This window comes from Peromyscus maniculatus, chromosome 7 (assembly GCF_049852395.1).
Source record: "Peromyscus maniculatus bairdii isolate BWxNUB_F1_BW_parent chromosome 7, HU_Pman_BW_mat_3.1, whole genome shotgun sequence".
In the NCBI taxonomy this organism is placed as follows: Eukaryota; Metazoa; Chordata; class Mammalia; order Rodentia; family Cricetidae; genus Peromyscus; species Peromyscus maniculatus.
In genome coordinates, this window is record NC_134858.1 from 10252062 (window position 1) to 10273013 (window position 20952).

Here is a 20952-nt window from a genome sequence, read left to right on the forward strand (position 1 = left end):
TCTTGGTCATTTCTCTTCAAAAATAAACAGTGCATAAAGTATAAGACAGTGTGGAAGAGGCTGGCTTTGAGATCTTATCATTTTAGATATGTTTTTCTGTGGACCTATAGCATTATGAATTATAGTTGGGTCTCTGCTGGAGAGAGATTAACCAAGAAGGTGATCTGAGTGTCTTTACTAGTAGAGTTTACTGGAAGACACAGACTTCAACTTCAATATACACATGTATATTTCCACAGAATGGTTTGGCTCAGATTTGCAGTAAGCTTTTTTATTTGTATTGAAAGCTCACTGTGTAGTGTGTCTGCATGGTATTTTGTAGCTGTCAGGTGTGTGCTATGTATGCTAGGAATGTATGGGCACGTTTGTGTCTTTCTGATGTCAGAATTACTGACTAGCAGTAAATTCACAATGTTTAGTGGTTTCGACAGCAATGTGTCATACAATCCTAACTACCCTTGTATCCTGGCTGAAGGTTCTTTTATTCCAGTCTTAATTGCTACAATGAACTCTCAGGTCACGCAGTAAATGTTTCTATATATTGGTTGGCATTTATAAGGGTTACAGAATGAATGCACGTGTAAGAGGCTGTGGTGGAGTTCAGGAGGTTTCAGAAGCAGGCTGAGAGAGTCTGTGTCCATAAGTAGTAAGTCAGACCAGTGCTGGAGGGGGCAAGCTGCCACTGGGGGCCAGCCAGGGCAGGAAGAGGATCTGAAGCAAGGGCCATACAGGCAGTCAGGAACTAGAGGAGTAGATTAGCCCAGCCAGAGCTCCAGAGCAGTTGGGCACTTCTCAGGTCTTGGCACACTAGGCTTCAGATGTGGAAGCCATGGGGTCCGGAGCTCTATCTTTTCCATAGTCTGCTGTATCTGGTAAGTTTTTGCCCTTGGTTTCCCTGATAGGATTTTGATATAACATCTGCCCTGTCAGTTCACCCCAGTAAACTTATAGGCTGGCTCCCTTTTCTAAGGCATGAATCACTTGTCAGTTTGTATCGGGTGTGTGGTATGTGTAACACAAGGTGCCATTTCTGGGTCCTCCTGGGGTTGCAGTTGTCCTTCTTCCTCTCAGGGGATCTGAAATTGCTTGTAAAATGGAGTCTTTAGGGCAAGACTCCGGATTAAAAACAAATAAAACTATTTTATTACTAATGTATTATTACTCCATATTGTGCAGTATGGTATTACACGGAATAGGATATAGCCTGATCTCAATGATAATGAGACTGTAACACAGTAAATTCAACTTCTGCCTAGGTAAAAGTACTTAAATAAAATGGATACTTCTGAATCATTTTTAATCTCAAATTCTCTTACTGAATGCTATGAGCTAGCATAAACTAGACTATGAATATCGTTCTGCATGAGTATGGGAAATAGCTGAGGACACATGCAGAAAGAGCCCCTGAGATCCCATTGTAGAGCCGGGTCTGTGCCGAGCCAGCTATTAAGAATGTTCCTGAAGTGGAAGAAGAACTTCAGGCAGTTTGGTCCTGTCTGTCTAGCAGAAGAGACATATAAAGTAAGCCCTGGGAAGCAGTAATGAATAAGAAAGTGATCTCCATATGTGATGGAAATGTAATGAAAGCTGATCATGTTTTTTATTTTTAAAAATCAAGTCCTGGGAATTGAACTAAGGTCCTTGTGCTTGTGAGGCAAGCATTTTACCTTCTGAATAATCTCTAATGCCTAGAAGAGGACAAGTGTTGGTAGTGTGCATTCTGCCTAGGAGAGGACAAGTGTTGGTAGTGTGCATTCTGCCTAGGAGAGGACAAGTGTTGGTAGTGTGCATTCTGCCTAGGAGAGGACAAGTGTTGGTAGTGTGTATTTGTCACTACTTATGCCTAGGAGCACAGTTCTAGATTCTCTGCAGTGTAGTAGAGTACTTTGGGTTTCTTGTGCTCCCAGTGAACCATTGTTATTTTCTTGCCTCTAGGAGCTATTGTTTTGTATCCTATACATAGAGCTTCACCTTTATCCAACATTTCCAAGTTATCTCATTTATTCATTAAAAAGGAACAAAGTGATTTAATTGGATACTATATCTTTTCTAGGATATCAGGAATTTACGATTTGCTCATAAACCAGAGGGGCGAACAAGAAGATCCATATTTGAGAATCTAATGAAATATGCATTTCCTGTGTCTAATGGCTTGGTAAATGTTTCTCTCTAACCTGTATCTTAATTCTTCGTGTGAACAAACTCAACTAGGTTGTCCAGATCCTCCTCTTTGTGTTCCTACTTTGACCATTAGCCAGAGGCTAGCTTGTGCCCAAGGTCCATTTCAGTAAGGACATTTTATAATTACATTGATATCTGGGGAGGAGGAAACTGGAGATTGAACCCAGGGCTTTACACGTGCTAGGCAAATGCTGGACCAGGGTGATTTTGTTTATGTCTCTTTATCTGAGACAAGGTCTTGTGAAGTTGCACAGGCTGGCTTCTCCTGCCTCAGGTCCAAGAAGCCTGGTACAGCCTGTGCCACCATCTCAGCTGTCTTAGTGAGGGTTTCTATTGTGAAGAGACACCCTGACCACAGCAACTCTTATAAAGGAAAACATTTAATTATGGGGACTTACAGTTCAGAGGTTTAGTCCATTATTGTGGCAGGCAAGACAGCAAGCAGGCAGACATGGTGATAGAGAAAGACCTGAGAGTTCTTACATCTTGACTCACAGATAACAGGAAGTGGTCTGTGTCACTGGGCATGGCTTGAACATACATGAGACCTCAAAGCCCGCCTCCACAGTGACAGTTTCTTCCAAGACCACAACTACTCCAATAAGGCCACACCTCCTAATAGTAACACTCCCTTTGGAGGCCATTTTCTTTCAAACTACCATATCAACTTATATAATATTTTTCTTTAGGATGTTTTATGATCAAAAGCTTTATGTAGTCTTCATTAGAGTTTGAAATCTTCCTGGGTGGGAGCTGGCATTAAGACTATGGGGTTGGGGATTTAGCTCTGTGGTAGAGCAAGCTTACCTAGCAAGCACAAGGCCCTGGGTTCAGTCCTCAGGGAAAAAAAACAAAAACAAAAAACAAACAAGACTAAGACTATGGAGCAATTACTAGTCCAGCAGTATTGTGACTGTGTAGGTTCCTTCATCTATATGATAGAATTTCACCTCACAGCAGCCAAATCCCTTCCCATACGAGAGCCAGGATGGATAAGGCAGAGAGTCTATTAACCTAATACTGGATTGATACTGCAGTTCTCACTAAAAGTTGCAATTTTTTTCTTAAACACCATAGTTTTTTCTAGTTACATGTTAAAAAAGCTTTGCATGCTAAAGTATAAAAGGTTCTTTCGCATATTAGAACATAGAGAATGTATTTCAGAGCCACTCAGCTGCTGCTGCCTGGTGTTGGACCTGTTATTTCTGTTGGAAAGTGCATTTTTGAAGATGTCATTTATTACTTACAATTAAACCTACAAAAACTACCAAAATATGTAAAGGAAATAGGCTAGCATTTGGTAAATTTTAAGAGTGGGTCTTTGAGCTTTTCTGTACTTTTTAAAGCATATAAAATATTTAGTATTGTAATTAAACAGTAATTTCAATCATAAAACTAAAACTATTTTAAAAGGGGCAGTTTAAAATACTCTTGCAGATAAGTAAATTAAAGCATAATTATAACCATTTAAGGACATATTTCTGATTCATTTCTTTCTTAAATGTCTTTTTTAAGCTGTCAATTGTTTATTTTGCAGCCTCTTTTTGCTTTTGAGTATAAAGAAGTATTCCCTGAAAATGGGTGGAAACTGTATGACCCCCTTCTAGAATATAGAAGGCAGGTATGTGCTTTTCTGTTCCAGCTCTCATGTTCTCTGTTGTTTTCATTGTAAATAAACAGTAGACTGAAGTAAGGAGTTCCTTCAGTGTCTTTTCCTTTTTGCTGTAAGTAACACTAACCCTGGTTTGCTTAGCTTCTTTTCATTTCCTTTAAGTTGCTATTCAGAATACACTAGTGATCTATGAATCTTTACTTATCTAGGAGTTTATAAGTGTCACTTTGTCCGAAAAAATATTTGCTCAGTATAAAAATGAAAGTGGGATCAGTATGTATAAAATTTAATGTTCTTATATGCCTTAATATTATTCATTCAGTTTTTTTCTTTTTAGGCATTCTGTAATTTAATTATGAAAAAAATTAAATGTACTGCTTCTAATTTAGCTCTGCAAAAGTTTGGGTTTTACTCTTCACAGAGAATAGAGTTTACACTTTCCCTTGTGCTAAGGGCAGCATTGACTTGCTTTGGTCAGTGCCCATACGTTTTAACTTCAGAGAGAGAGGAGAGAGAGAGAGAGAGAGAGAGAGAGAGAGAGAGAGAGAGAGAGAGAGAGAGAGAGAGAGAGAGAGAGAGAGAGAGAGAGAGAGTTGTACTTGTTTATATTTGCTATGTACTAGGGATTGAATTTATGGCCTCATCTGTGCTAGGCAAATACTCTACTACTGAGCGATGTCTCCCTTTTACATGTAGATCAAAGTTTAATTCCTGTTGGTAGCCTCTTAAATATTTTCCACTCAACTTTGATTCATTTAAACTTGATGAGTATTTATTAGTGCCACGTGTATCCTTTCTATTCTTCTTCACTGGGCTGTTTCCTCTGTCTTTTGAAGGTGTCATCTGTTGATTCTTTGGTATTGTCATTGCTTGTGCTCCAACAGGGAAGGTACTGGCCAGTTTTCTGACTGCTGTGTTATCAGGATGTAGCAATGTCTGACATGTCATAGGCACGTGTCTGTTGAGTGAGTGAATATGTGAGGCTAAGGGAAGAATTTGCTTACAGTGTGTGCTCTCTATGTTAACTAACAAATTTTTGCATATTGGTTTTATTTACTAAACAATGTTGTACTTAAGCACATGATGTAAAGGTTCTAAATAGCTACATAGCAGGAGTAAACTGAGGCATTAAGCAATCTGTCCATGGTAATGTATTTATTAATGTGGAAGTTAGGATTTGAATTCACAAAATTCTATTTCAGTAGGTAAGTTAGCATTAGTCAGTCAGACTAATGAAAGATACCAGTCTGTAGAGTGAAAGATGAGTTAACCTCAGAGGTGACTGTAAAGAAGTTTACACATAGCACAGAGGAACTGTAGAGCATCAGACCTACAAAGTCGTAAGAGGAGTCGTAGAAGAAATAATTATCATGGGCTGGTGAGATGGCATTAAGCACACAAGCCTGGAGACCTGAGTTTAATCCCCCAAATGGACATCAGGATGTAAGCAGAGAACCAGCTGTATACAGCTGTCCTCTGGCCTTGACAGGTGAGCTGTGATACCTGTCTTTACTCTCTCTGGTGCCCACTCCCTACCATTAATAATAACTGATTTCTTTTTATTGCTACCTTTTAAAGCAAAAGTTTCGCTGGCAGGTTGTTTTTCAGAAGTGAAAGTAGAGACTAGAGGATGGTGTGACCTGATTGTACAATGAATTGTGCTGGCTTAATTCTTTACCAGTAATTATATCCTGCAGAAATGGAAGTGAAATACAAACATTTCCTGACAGAGTACTAACTACTAGAGAAAGTTCTAGAGGATGTATACCTATGCATGCATCCCAGAAAATCAGTCATCTACCTGAGATGGATGGCCCTGTGAGAGCAGGACACTTGCTGTCTTTCTGTTCCCTCTCCCTCCCTCAGATACGAGTAGCGCGCCCTCCCCCTCTGATAGTATTTAATGAATTAATAGGCTACTAAACATTACATCTGGTGCTGCCCAAAAAAACGCAGATCCCCCGTTAGAGTATGTGTCTTCCTAAAAGCCTGTCCACATCACCATTTGAGCGGGTTAAGGTAGGAGAACTAGAGATGGGTGAGGCTGGCTTACTGTCCTGCTGCCTGTTATAGTTTAGCTAACAGTTTGTCTTGTGTTTGATGTTGTGTGCAGGGAATTCCAAACGAAAGCTGGAGAGTAACAAAGATAAACGAACGCTATGAACTTTGTGACACATACCCTGCCCTCTTGGTTGTGCCTGCAAACATCCCTGATGAGGAGCTAAAGAGAGTGGCGTCTTTCAGGTCCCGGGGCCGGATCCCAGTAAGTAGCCAAGTGCCTTGATGAGACTCTGTAGGTACATTTCAGTACGGAATGATAACGGTCACAGCATTTATATGAGGATATCAGAGACTGAGTTAAACTATAAAGTTAAAACAGAATTGCCTAACTCCTAACTTTTGGCCTGTGCATTGGTTACCTTTCTGTATCTTATATATTCTTTAGTCATGGCAATGAATGCTTTTTGCCCACTAAGTCCAAGAATTTAGGAAACTTTACAAATTGATGATGTATGACTGTATCTCAGAAGAGCAGATGAAATAATTTTAGGATTTTACAGTTTTACTGATAGAGTAATAAAAAAGCAGGGTTTGTTTAGCTTTGTTTTAATGTATGTTTTTCCTAAGACACGATTTTTCAATAAGTTTTACAACAGTATCTGATGAGGAATTAGGCAACTCTCTACAAAGCAGACTTGGCTAGAAAGAAGGGTGGCATGTTTTCTTGGCACCCTGAAGGGCCCTCAGGCTGTCCTGCCAGAGGTCTGCTCTTCAGGAGGCTTACAAGCAGGGACACAGTGTCACCATGTCCCTTTCATTAAGGTTTTATCATGGATTCATCCTGAGAGTCAAGCCACAGTCACTCGCTGCAGCCAGCCCATGGTGGGGGTGAGTGGCAAGCGCAGCAAAGAGGACGAGAAGTACCTGCAGGCCATCATGGACTCCAATGCCCAGTCTCACAAAATGTTCATATTTGATGCTCGGCCAAGTGTCAATGCTGTTGCCAATAAGGTGAGTGTTACTTGTTTTGTTTTGTTTTGTTTAATAATGGTCACTCTGATGTTACTGAAGCCAGTTAAATTTGTCTGTGCTGTAGCCTGGTAAAAAGTAGTCAGACCCTGTGGAGGCAGAGAGAGGTCAGACTGCACGTGATGACGACTTTCCAAGACTGCATTTCATCAGTATTATAGAAGAATTAGTTACTGCAGTTAGCTAAGTAAATGAAAAAATGTTTTAAAACACCCCCAAACTTGGAACGTCATTAAGTTTTGCTTATACCCCCAGACCTATGTAGTTGTCCATAAATATTTGAAGTGAAATGGATTACTTTTTTTAAGTTAACACATTGTATGTCCATGAAAACTTATAATGTCATCTGAATGTCTGATAATAATCTTGGTAAATGTTACACTTTTTATCCCCCATTAGGAGTGGTGCTTGAATGACCTTCCTTAACTCATGAGGATATCCCTCATTCTGCATCTGCATAGTTTCTTTGAGCTTCAGGTGTTCTTTGCAAACGGTCTTTTAAAGGAGGTGAGGGAGGACCACGATATCCTAAGTCATTGCAGTTGTAAAGCAGGGTTAATTTTTTTTTTTTTTATATCATTTCTTCTTTGTCAGTTAAACTGATTACCTTTACTGGGGTTAAAACTACAACCAAGTTCATCATAAAAGATTTTGTGATGCAAAATTTTTTCATTCAATGAGTATATAATAATTTGAATGCCTGAAATAACAGGCAGTTTTCAAAAGTAGACTCACATCATATGAACTACATTTATACTATGAATATCAAACAGGCATCATCCACAGACATGCTTTATCATGAGTTTTACATTACACTGTATAACACACTGTTCATCACCAATGAATCTTTCTTCTTTATGTAATCCTTCTTGATATTTTACAGGTATTAAAATTAAAAATTTACTTGATTAGTTACTGTTGTAACTGCTCCTGTGGCCAGGATCCCACCAAGCCACTTGCTGCCCTGGGGCAATCACTCTTCTTATCTTGTGCTTCTCACACATCTTTATGCATTTCACAGGGATGCATCTCTGCACTCTGCGCTTTGGACTCATCTTCCAGAATACTCTTAGGAGTCTTGATCTGTGGCCTCCTCTTGCCTGTCCAGCTTTTTCTTCCATGTCCCCTGACTGCTTCACAGTGTGGGTTGCTTTTATTTTGTCCCCAAACCTCTCAGGTTTATTCACATTTACATTCCATTTGTTCTGAGGGCCACTGCTGACCAATGAATCTGAGTTATTTTGACTAACTTGGGTTAAAATAGTACTTTTAAAGGACACTAGTTGTATTCTTTTTGTAAAGAGATGCTTTTTCTTTGAATAATCAGGATAAATACTTCTCAGAAATGAGGGTCCTTGGCTGCTCAGGTAGAAATTTGTAGAGATTGTGTGGTGTTGGCCTTTTACACACCTACTCTAGGTCTTAGCACTGGCTGTCAGGCTAGAAGGTCCCCTCCCAGCTTGAGGTCCACAGCCTCTCGCTGTGGAGCCAAGGCTAGCCTGGAACTCGTAGAGATGTGCCTGCCTCTGCCTAGTGAATGCTGGGGTTAAAGGTGTGAGCTGCCGTGGCCGGGTTAGCTACACTTCTGAGATTAAAGAAGAAAGGCAAAACAGCCAAAATCAAACTCAAAACTATGACTTTCTTGAGGTTCTTGTAACTGAGGTCATCTGTATCCATTGCAGTCTGTTGCTTCCCATTCACTGATGGCAGTCACCCTCTGGGGCTCTTGGTAGTCTGCCCTACACTTCCCTTTACTTGATATTTTGATACACAGTAGTTAATCATCAAGTTTAATTTTAAATGATTTTCATATTTTGTTTCATTATCTAGTTGCCCTTTAAAAAAACCCTTAATGGAGATATAACTCATGCAACATAAGAAAATATCTACTCCTTTAGTGTATTCACAGCCCATCTTGGCTGTGGGTTAGGTAATATTTCTATCCTGTTTCTGTAGTGGGGTAAAGTAGTGGGGTACTGCCATGCTATGGGTTGTAGTATTTCTTCTCATTTCTGGGATGGGCTTGTATAGTAGCTACTACTACCATCTTCTGAAAGTCGTTACAACAAAATTGCTTTGAAAATTTCTCTATTCTCAGTCTTACAGTTACTTTGTTAGTTACCTTTTATATCCTGGGGCAGAAGAGCTGACAGGGCTGCTGTGAGCATGTGCCAGCTACTCCCTGAGGCATGCTGGGAGAGACCTACTTCTAGCTAGGCCTCATATTGTAAACATCATCCAATAATCTCCCAAGTAGTACTAGCAGCTAGGGCCCAAGTATACAACACATAGTCCCATGGGTGACATGGGTGACCATAATACCCATTCTCTTCAGAAGTCATCTTTGTTAACAAGTAGTACTGACATTAATTTTTGTGACCATCTTGAACATAAGTTACTCTACAGACTAGAAATCTGACCAATTTTTTACGATTAGTTTGGAGTTGAAATCAGAGGTATCCTCGTCATGATCCTATTAGTAGAGTTGCTCCACTATCCTCCCAATTTGTTTTTGTTAGGGCTCCCAGAAGTGTGACTTTATATATGAGTTAGGCGAGACAGAAAATAGTAAACTTGGGAAAATCAGGTTCTCTTTTTCAGCTATAGCTTGTTTTGAAAAGCATGTATTTTATTTTATAGATTTGAGGATAGTAATGTCAGTAGGATTCTGGTTTATATATTAAATTTAAAATAAATTAGCTGCTTATAACATGAGCAAACTGATAGCTAATCTTGTCAATTTGATTGAAAAGAGGGCTAGTGTATTTGTGAGGGCATTTTGAGAGAGAAAAGCTCTGACCTGCCCAATGGGTCAATACGCTTTTTGATTGAAACTTTAGATTTTGGAAAGTTTGGTATACAGAAGGTGGAGCTTAGCTGGAAGAAGGGGACCACTTGGGGTGTACCTTTGAGGGGTGACCCTCTGCCCTTCCTGCTACTCCTCTCTGTACCCTGGCTGACGTGGATGAATGGTTTCCTTTGCCATGCTCTTTCCCCGTGATGAACACCACACTCCAGAAAACGTGCCGCCTCCCTGTGAAGTCTGAAACCTGTGGGAGAGACTGTGAAGTCAATCTTCCCAAAGAAATCCTTCCTCGAGGACTTTTTCACAGCAACTGAACACTGACTTGGAAGTCATTGTGGTTACAATGAGTGTGTTCTTCTGTTATTAAATGTGAAATGTGAAAAGGAAAATAAGCTTGGATGGTTTAGTATAGGATTCTTGGATGTGGACATGATAATCTGATTCAGCAAGTTTGAAGGGAAGTTTTTGTAAGAAGTTATAGATAGGATTTGATACGCACAGGGAAAGTTTTCTTTAAAATGCTGAAGTACCTTGGGATGATTCAGAATTAAAATACCGACCACATAGGCTCAGTACAGGCTTGGTTTTAGAAATGGTGTGAGGCGGTGTATGTTTATTGCAAGTGGCCTGAGCTACTCCTGCTTCCCACAGGGCTTTCCTTATCCTCAGCAGTGTTCATCCTATTTCGTACATTTCAGATATTGTATGGAACTTTATAAGGGATGTCTACAAAAGATGACTGTTGATTCATTTATGATTTTCTGTGATGTGTGCCCTTTTGCAGGCAAAGGGAGGAGGTTATGAAAGTGAAGATGCCTATCAAAATGCAGAACTCGTTTTTCTGGATATTCACAATATTCATGTTATGAGAGAATCATTACGAAAGCTTAAGGAGATTGTGTACCCCAACATTGAGGAAACTCACTGGTTGTCTAATTTGGAATCTACACACTGGCTGGAACACATTAAGGTGTGTATTTGCTACGCTTTCTCCAGGCCTCCACCCCTTTGTCTGCCTTGGCTCTTGTAGCTGAAATCAGCAGGGCACCTGCTGAGTAGTGGCCCTGTGGTCTGCACACACTCAGGTCGGAAAGAGCTGCATCCATCGTGTGCTGTGCCTGTTTCTGCTGCTGCTTGTTCCCTCTGCCATCTAAGTTCTGTTCATGCTCAAGATGGTGGTGTCTTTCACTTGTGACAGTCTTCCCATATTGTGTCCATTTCTAGTCTCTTGGTTCTCAACCCCACCCCACTTGATATGCCATTCTTCAATTATTTGCCTGCTCTTGAGACAAGTTCTTACTCTTCAAGTCCAGGCAGGCCTCCACTTCAGACATGAGCCTTGGCACCTGCCTCCTTTTTATTGATTACTGATTGATGCTTCTTGCCATGTGACTGAGGTAGTTAGATGTAACAAAACTGTATTAGTTTCTTTTAAGAAGTGTTCCACTTTGTTTCCAGCTCATTCTTGCAGGGGCTCTTAGGATTGCTGACAAGGTAGAGTCAGGGAAGACGTCGGTGGTGGTGCACTGCAGTGATGGATGGGATCGCACAGCTCAGCTCACTTCCCTGGCCATGCTCATGTTGGATGGATACTACCGAACCATTCGAGGATTTGAAGTTCTTGTGGAGAAAGAGTGGCTAAGCTTTGGACACCGATTCCAGCTAGTGAGTACAGAACTTTTCTTTCACTGTGTGTAGTCTTTGTGGTCATGGGGGTATGTGCATTTGTGTGCAAGCCAGGGGTGGTTGTCGGTTTTCTTCCTCAGTTACTGTCCACCTTACTTTTATTTAGAGATGTGGTCCTTCACTGAACCTGGAGACTATAGGTTCAGGGTAGGCTGCTAGCCAGCAATACTAAGAGATCTGCCATTTCTGCCTGTCCATGCTGGGATTACAGGCATGCATATTATGTCTTTTACTTAGGTGTTGGGACCAAACTCAGGTCTTGGTGTTTTTGTGGTAAATACTTCTGACTAAGCTGCCCAGCACCTTCATTTTTAATGTTTCAAAAACATCTTGTACAAGATAGAAAATTGGCCATTTATCCAGCAGAGTGAAGTCACGAGAACACTGTAGTTGGCAAAGTGTTAGTATATTCTTAATGTATTGCGGTCTGAACCCAGGGTGGGCCATCTGTCAGGCATCTGACCCTGTCTTTTCTATGATCTCTGCCTAGAAATTCAGCTGTTACTAATGGCCATAGTGCTGTCTCTCCAAATGGAGCAATAAAATACTGCTAGCTTTCCCTTTGGGCTTGTATGAAAATGACAGTGGTTCAATTATTAATTCAGTTATATATAATATTGCTAATGTAGATCAAGGTCTACAGTAATTAGTAACTAAAATAATGGAGTAAAAAAAATTGGGGCCTAAATGGTTAAGAACACTTGCTCGTATAGAGGATTTAAGTTCCATTTCCCAGCACTCAGGTCTGGTGGCTCCCAAGCGCCTGTAACTCTAGTGCTAGAGGATCTGATGCTCATTTGGCCTTTGGGTGTCAGTCTTCATGTGCACACACTCATATACACATAAGAGTAAAATATTTTAATGCCTTTGGACCAAAATCTACCTCCCTGATTATGCTTTCCATAAATTTGGAAAGTGGTACAGGTTCTCTTATGGAAATAAAATATTGAGCCCTGTATTGTTCAAAGTTTATTATTTATTTAGAACTTGTGATTAAACCAAGACCATATACAGCCCAGACAAGCACTTGTACCACTTAAAAATGAAAAAACCCAAAAAACAAACAAACAAAAAAAAAACGTTTTGAGACATGGGTCTTGCCACATTTCCCGGGCTGACCCCTAAATGTAGTTACAGTTCCACTTGTGACTCTCTAGCCTCAGTGCTGTGAGCAGCTGCAGTCTCCTGTCTGTACCACTGGGACTGGCCAATTGTTTATAGTAAATTTCACAATTAGGAGGTCCTGAGAATGTGTTGTTAGTGGGATTAAAAAGTTTGTTTATCCATAATCCAAAGTATATATCTAAAACAGCTAAAGTGTACCTACGAAATCAGTGTTTAGATTCATGTCCAGAAACAAACATATACCCCTTCCTGAGGCCATCAGTCCCACTTACACTCCCTGCTGGAATTTCTTTGTGATAATGGAATGAGGCTTCCTGCTTCCTATTGTCCCACACCCCCTTTGGGGACACATAAAAAGCATTTCTTGTTTTTCAGTATTTGACCATAGCTGTCTCTTCACATTACCCACAAGCTTCAGCTTTCAGGATGAACATCCTTAATTGGTCTTTTCTCCAGTTGTCTACCAGTATTACTTAAGTCTGTCTGCAAGTGTGGTACCTACAGCTTCTCCCCGTTCATTAGTGAAATGGGATTATGTCCTCCTTGAAAAGAGAAAACACTTTGCCTTTACTTCCTCGTACTATGCTTTAGACTCAGGGCATTCTCCGGTGGGATGTTAAAATGGCTTCTATTCAGCACTGTATTGGAATCAAGAAACCTGGGAACGGTAACCTTGTAAACCTCTGTTATCCTTCTATGTTATTTGTATTGGAATCAGAGTGAAGACTGGGGTCATCTTCCCAGGAAGGAGGAGTAGGATGGCAAATGTCTTGGTTGAGAATTAGTAATGACCAAGGCAAGAGTCTAGTTGAGGAAGCCGCCAGAGCATTAGAGGCCTAGATGGCACTGAGGATGTGGGTCCTGGCATCTGTACAGATGCTCTAGAAGGCACTGAGGATGTGGGTCCTGGAATCTGCACAGATGCTCTAGAAGGCACTGAAGATATGGGTCCTGGAATCTGCACAGGTGCCGTAGAAGGCACTGAGGATTTGGGTCCTGGAATCTGTACAGATGCTCTAGAAGGCACTGAGGATATGGGTCCTGGAATCTGTACAGATGCTCTAGAAGGCACTGAGGATATGGGTCCTGGAATCTGCACAGATGCTCTTCAGTATTAGTCTCTAGAAGGGTTTACCAGCCGTGTTTATGAGTAACTTCAAAAAGCTGGCACTTAAAATTGGTTGGCTCTTTTGAATGTCAGTTGTCAAGCACAACTGGGCACTTGCAGCATCGTTCTCGGTGCCTAACAGTTTCCCATTTTTCTCTTTATCCAATGTACTTAACAGGAAAAGGTCTTTAAAACATTCTTCCTTAAAAGAGTCGTGTGTTTCAGAACCGTAACTGCTTGATTACTTGCTTTGGTCACCCATTTTACTCTTTCTAGTTGTACCATTAAAAGGGCTCCTTTTCTTTTCTTAAAATAAAGATCATCCCATCAAGAAGGCATCCAGTCAAGACTAATGCTACAGTCAATCTGTTGAAGTTTATGAGGAAAATATAGGTAGATAGTCTTTTTAGGAGCCTTTTTGGGGATTTATGGATGTTTTGAAATCTGTCAAAACTTAGAAAATGATATGTTTCTTAAGGTTATGAAATCCAGAAAAAATTTTTTTTTATCTTTCTGACCCCCAAATTCTTTTCTCTTACATTTTCTACAATTTTTCTAATATTATGCATTGATTATGCAGAAAACACTAGCTCAGAGTTATACAGAGCCTCCTGATTGATTGTTTCATTCTACTGTACCAGAGGCATATGTATGTGGTTTTATCAGAAAAGTGGATAAGGCATAAGTTTACTAAAACTCAGATCTTCAAATGATTAGCAACAAATACTGTCCATAGTATTTTACCTTAGGAAAACAAACTACATTTTTGAAAACCATCCCGTCAAATATTCAAGTCTTATGAGCCCCATAGTTAACATGAAAATGTTATTTCCTTGCACTCTGATGCATGGGATAATAGCAAATCACACATATGCCTTCTCCATTTTGTCAGGGATTAAAGTGTTTACTCCTAGGTAGGTCTTATTAAAATTGATGTTTCCTGCTTTGCCAATGATATTGTCTAAGAAAACTTGATTTTCTTCTTTTAGTCATGAGCATCTGCAGCATAGAATACATAGTCTACTGTAGCCCAGCTTGACAACCACCAGCAGTATGCATTTGTACTACAAGTACCAATGTTGCACACTGGGAAAGACGAACCAAAACACATCTTAGGAGTATGGCAGTATTTTTACATGGAAGCCTGCCCCAGAAGTCTTATACCCCACTTTTTGAATGAATCCTTGCTTTGAGATTTTCAGTTGCATGGGAGGGACCTCATTTGTGTGAAGAACACATCCAAGTACTTCCGAAAGTTCTTGGGATTTGTGCTAATGCAGTTATCTCCTGAGGAGGGGCCCTTTGTCCAGGCCCTTTCATAATGAATGTCTTACTTATCATAGGAAGTTAAATCTCTAGGACAAAAATCTAGGCTCTAAGGACTATTTCTCCTCTGTTGTTTTAGAATCTGGGTTTCATTCATTAAAGTAGTAATGTGGCAGTTGGCATGTGTGAAAATGTTAATAAATTTCTGCTTGGTAGAGTTGTGATTTCTACTTTGTAATACTTTCAAAGATGTTTTGAAGAAATTAAAATACTGACCAAATTATACAAATAGCGTACGTGTGACATTTCATTCTTTGCTTCAGAGAGTTGGCCATGGAGATAAGAACCATGCAGATGCAGACAGATCACCTGTTTTCCTTCAGTTTATTGACTGTGTCTGGCAGATGACAAGACAGGTAACACATCGTACTAATACCCTTCTCACACATCTCCTCTAAACCCAGAGTGGGGAGACTTGATCAGTGATTGCCTTATGATTCCTGGGTAGAATTCCTGGTAAGAACAGCTGGTGTTATTGTCAGGTATTAAAACTTGTTTAGAGAAATATTAATAAACAGTTGGATAGTAGTAACATCTCAACCAGGGAACTGATAAAAATGTAAAAGTCCTCCTATGAAATAATAATCTTTGCTGACTGAAAGCTCTGTGTACTTTGCTAAGGAAGATGAAGAAACAAGCTACATTAATCCTAGCCAAATCAAACACTATTTTGTATTATTTTAGTTGTTTTTAAGGAAGAAGTGTTGAGACAGAAAATGTAAGGCAGGGATCACTGAGCCCCTTCTCAATTATAGAGCTATGAGAACACTGTAACAGCCTTTTAGGCAGTGTGTTTGTTTGGAATAGTTGTGTTAACTGCCTCAGTCTAGAAAGGTACTAGAAGATAACACTTGGTTCACAGAGGAAGTAGAGCCGCATGGTTTTGAAAATGGTTTCAGGAGTAGGGTTAAGCTCGAAGGCATATAGTTCTTGTCATTGGAGAAAAGCCAGGAAGACAAATAATGCAAGAATCTGGATCAGCTGTCTGATTGGCAGGATCCACCAACCCCTAACACGGTCACTAGGTATAACCTGGGGGCTGGGACAGATTAAGGTGCTGTTGCGGTAGGATGGGGAGATTTTTTTTTTAGAAATGTGATACAATTCTAAATCAAGAAGGGGTTAAAAAAAAACAGAAGTTGAAAGCAGCTTGAGGGTATGTTAGCTACTTATCTAAACAAGTATTAGCAGTTAACCACATGTCTCCATAGATTTTAGTTAGGTCAACAGGGACTTTTTCTAAAATAGCAAGGCAGTATTTTCCAGGTTGTTGTGGAATCTTTCACAAGCTCCTAATAAATACAGATTTACGAGTAAGTTTCTGAATGCTTTTGTAATACTGATAGGATGGATTAAATTAAGCCTTTTGCTACTGTTTGATGGTCTGTAATTTAATCCTTCCATTGATGGTCCTCCAAAATTGGGTTGTATAAAATGAAGACACTCACTGAGGCTTGGGTAAGGGTGAAGTCTATGTTGGACTGATGCTGCTAGTTTTGACTCACAGGACCTGTTTCTCAACAGACAAATAGGTTGACTTGTAAGTGATCTGCATAATTGTATGGATACTGACTTCTGTGTATATACTGATGGCATTTGCTGGACACATTTGATATTTTTAATTCTTAGAAATAAGACATGTTGAAACTAAAAGAAAACTAAGCATAGAAGACCAGACTCATCAGAATTGCTCCAAGTCATAATTCAGTGTCTGGCAATTATAGATGGTCAAGGCAGAGCAGACACAAAACCAGAATTAAGTCCACTCGATACTTGCTGCATGAGCGAAACTCTACCTTGGAAAGGAAAACAGAAAATCCATAATGGCTTAGGTAGTTTCAAATCTATCTGAATACTGTTATAAAGGATCTACTCATGACAGAGAGAATTGTGCTCAATTTGCAGTTCCCTACTGCATTTGAATTCAATGAATATTTCCTCATTACCATCCTGGACCACTTGTACAGCTGTTTATTTGGGACATTCCTCTGTAACAGCGAACAGCAAAGGGGGAAAGAGGTAAAGTATAAGCTGTGGCTCTCACTCTGGTATGTATTTGGTTTTATTGTTTCTCACAAGATATACTAGGATTACTTCTACCCATGAAATGGGGATGAGGGAATCATCCTCTAATCCCAGAAAACTCTAGAGGCTAAGGTAGAAGGATCACAAATCTGAGGCCAGCCTTTTAAAACAGATCCTGTCTCAAAATAAGTCTGAAGAAAAGATGCTGGAGTTGTACAGTTCAGTGATGGATTGCTTGCCCAGCTCTGTCAGGTGCTGCGTTTAATCCTGCTACAGCAACAACAAACAAAAGAACCGCTCTGTAGAGGTGTCACTGCTGGTGGTATTGGTAGCATCCTCCATGCACATCAACTTGTATTCTGAAAACTGTCAGAAAATAGGTTCTTCTAGGAGAGTACTCACCCTGAAAAACCCTGCTACCAGGTTCAGATGTTAGACTCACTAACGTCCAAGTTCATTTTTGTTTGTAAAAGAGGCAAATAGTATTTACTGTTGTGAAAATTAAGTGCTTCTTAGACTGTACCTTGAGGTAGTATAATAGTGAATGTATTTCTGTGCATTGTAGGCTTTCTATATGTTATGGGATATTAGATAATCACAAATAGAGCACAGCAGTGTTCTTATTACTTTCAGTAAGTCCTAATCATACAATTTAAATACCATAAACCCTTTTTTTTTTTTTTTTTTTTTTTGGTTTTTTTCGAGACAGGGTTTCTCTGTGTAGCTTTGTGCCTTTCCTGGAACTCGCTTTGGAGACCAGGCTGGCCTCGAACTCACAGAGATCCACCTGGCTCTGCCTCCCGAGTGCTGGGATTAAAGGCGTGCGCCACCACCGCCCAGCTCATAAACCCTCTTTTAAAGTAATAATGTAATGGTAGAGCCACAGAATCAGGACCATCACCATTTAATTTAGAGCATTTTCATCACACCAGTCCCCCACCCCCACCCCCATTTGTTTGTCCACATTCTCCCAGGTTTGGGCAGATGTAACCTGGTTTCTCTGTGGATGGGCCTCTTGTGAACATTTCATTTAAATGGAATCTTCCAGCATGTGACCTTTGTCTCTGGCTCCTTGCGTTAGTATCTTTTCAATGTTTATGTCATAGTACTCCCTTTCTCTTTATGGTCAAATAGTCTTCCACTGTGTCCATCAGTTGATGGTCTTTTGGGTTGTTCTTTATTTTGCCTGCTGTGAACAGTATTACTTTAAACATATGGAGCACTTTTATTTTTTGTGTATTGTCGTGTGTGTTTGCATGGTGGGAGACGAGAGAAGATATTGGATGCCCTGGAGCTGATTTTTTTTGTTTCTCTTTTTGAGCTACCCATTGTGGATACATTTTGATCCTTTCTCAAGCACTGAGGCACTTCATGTACAAATATTTTTCAATCTGCAAAGAATGGAACTTCTGGGTCCCTCAGGTTACCTGTGTTTAACTCTGAACAACTGCTTTCATTTTCATTGTAGTAGGTCTGTCACCAAAGTGTCCAGTCCTTTTCCTCTACTGTTGATTTTAATGATCACACAACACTACACAAATTTCACCTAAGGTTTAAACTGCTGATGTGGTAGGGAATCTTTACCTATTTTTCCCTCTTGCAGAATCTTCCTAAGAGGACAGTGTCATTGTGGTCCTACATAAACAGCCAGCTGGAAGATTTCACTAATCCTCTCTATGGGAGCTACTCCAATCATGTCCTTTACCCAGTAGCCAGCATGCGCCACCTAGAACTCTGGGTGGGATATTACATAAGGTGGAACCCCCGGATGAAACCACAGGTACAAGTCTACAATACACAGTATGACTCTACTAGGTCTGTCACACTCAGAACTCTCTCGATTACTGGTGATAATCCAGTCACAGAAGCACTGCATAAAGCAGTCATGAGACTTTCCCAACTGCACACATCCTGAAGAAAAAAACTTTATAAAAGCCTAAAAACTGCAGGTCCTGAAGAGTTTTAACTAAATGATGTATTTATTATAAAGTAGCATTTTCCAGAAACACCTAAAGTCAGTGAAAAAGCAGTGTGACAATAAAACCTGAATTTAATTCCACTGAGGAACTGAAGTGTGGGGCTGTCCAACTATTGAGCCAACCAGTGTCACAAAGCCCAGGGAATGGTTAAGATCTTGAGTTTGGCTGGGATTCCTACTGCAGTGATTTTGTTTGCTCTTGCAGGAACCTATCCACAACAGATACAAAGAACTTCTTGCCAAAAGAGCAGAGCTTCAGAGAAAAGTAGAGGAACTTCAGAGAGAAATTTCCAACCGCTCAACCTCCTCTTCAGAGAGAGCCAGCTCTCCTGCACAGTGTGTGACTCCTGTCCAAACTGTTGTATGAAAGAACTATTAGTCGGGGCATCGTTGCCAGGAAGTTGACATTACAGCACCTTATTGGTAGAAAGCCTTCCGTGTTTTAAACCCATCTATGGGAGAAACCTTCAGATGCTGTATTTATTTCAAGTCTCTCTTAGATGAGTTTAGAAACGCCTGGTGCAGGTGACAATGGAAATCATTTCATTTGTAATTAAAGATGACACTAATCTTTAGTCACCCAAAGAATACTCAAGTACTGGAATCCTGTATCCACAGTGGGAACAAATTTTTAATTTAAAGATGTCTTAAAAAAAAAAACAAAAACTGAGCACCTGACAGATAAGATCTCTAGATGGGAGAAAAGCAAGAGCAGTTGTTCTTATACCTGAGAGCATACGTACTGCACCTTGATGGACATGTTAGAGCAAAATCACTTCTCAAATTTCCCAGTTTTTGTGGTATTTAATATAGTAAAAAGCATTGTCTTGAGATTATTATGGCGTATCAGTAGTTTAAGATTGCTGCTGACATTGTAATTAGGGTATTTTCAATGGCAGTTAGGAAATTATGCCTTATATATGTGCTTTGGTAGGGGGATGAAGGGACAAAGCAGTAACTGTCATCCAGGAATTCAAAGAACATTCCAGACCCTTCAGACTAATTTCCATTTGTGTGCTGATCACTAACATCACAGAAGACATTTTAGAAACTATTACTCTACTTTATCTTAATGCTAATTGGCAAGTTTTAAGACAGTATTTTAAAACCTTCCAAGTCTGACTTTAGTGCTCTGTTTAAGTTTCACATGAACACTTTACCAAAGAACACACTGCATGTAAAGAGTTACAATCTCAGTGCCAGCAAGTAAAGCCTTGTTTCTCTACTCACTGGAGTTGGGTGCTGGTGTGAACAGTTCACCTCCTGGTGTCTATTTACTCTGTATAAGAGCCATATGTAATGTACTGTATGTAACAAAGGAGCTTATTACCACTTGGGCTTTTAATTAAATGACTTCAAACTTTGTCCTTGTCCACAGTTGTCTAAAGTATCTCCCTCCACCCGACTCCCAAAATGTTACCTAGAAATGTTCAATTTGAGCCCACCTGTCCTTGACACCTAAATCAAACTAAAAATAACACTATTCTCAGTTACTAATTGAGTAACTGAACTGTCTCATCCCATTGTTACTGGAATTAGTACGATGCACATATACACACAGGTCTCCCCATTCCTCTTTTATTTGTGCTTGTCTGGACATTGAACCTAGAGCCTCACACTTGCCAGGCAAGTGCTATACTACTGAGCTATCCCCAACATAACCCAGTATTAACAAAATTGGTACCAAATGCTTTAGTTTGATATAAAATTAGTCATAAGAAAATTTTTAAGGTATTTCTTACTAACCAGTATTCAAGTAAGATTTCTATAGTAGTTCACACTTTCATTTCTAGTCTATTTTCCTCATTGAAACTTTTATCGTCTTGATATGGCACGAAGGTATGCAGATGGGATTCAAACATTAAAGCTGATTATACAATCACTCAAAAACCAGAGGAATATAAGTGAAACTCGTATCACGTTTCCCTTCAAAACCTTCTGATGTCTTCTGTGACCTCCAAGAAATCTTCAGTGTGGTGTGTACACACTAAAAGCATTTCTTGTGGAATCCAACCACATTCCTGGCACTTCTTTCTTGCTCAGCATGGGATCCATGTTGGCATCTTGTACCGAGT

The 20952-nt window shown here is 39.9% G+C and overlaps 1 protein-coding gene across 9 annotated transcripts in view; it reads left to right on the forward strand.

Moving 5' to 3' along the window:
• Positions 1 to 20242, forward strand: part of Mtmr2 (myotubularin related protein 2) — a 58569-nt gene extending 38327 nt beyond the window's left edge. For all 9 annotated transcript variants that reach the window (XM_042280366.2, XM_006992797.4, XM_076575655.1 and 6 more), the window contains 10 exons: positions 2054 to 2155; positions 3719 to 3802; positions 5907 to 6056; positions 6617 to 6805; positions 10414 to 10599; positions 11088 to 11294; positions 15138 to 15230; positions 16780 to 16893; positions 18503 to 18679; positions 19083 to 20242. In XM_042280366.2, the coding sequence (XP_042136300.1) occupies positions 2054 to 2155; positions 3719 to 3802; positions 5907 to 6056; positions 6617 to 6805; positions 10414 to 10599; positions 11088 to 11294; positions 15138 to 15230; positions 16780 to 16893; positions 18503 to 18679; positions 19083 to 19244 (1464 nt within the window). In that variant the 3' untranslated portion in view covers positions 19245 to 20242. The remainder of the gene's footprint in view (positions 1 to 2053; positions 2156 to 3718; positions 3803 to 5906; positions 6057 to 6616; positions 6806 to 10413; positions 10600 to 11087; positions 11295 to 15137; positions 15231 to 16779; positions 16894 to 18502; positions 18680 to 19082) is intronic.
• Positions 20243 to 20952: the final 710 nt, after the last annotated feature.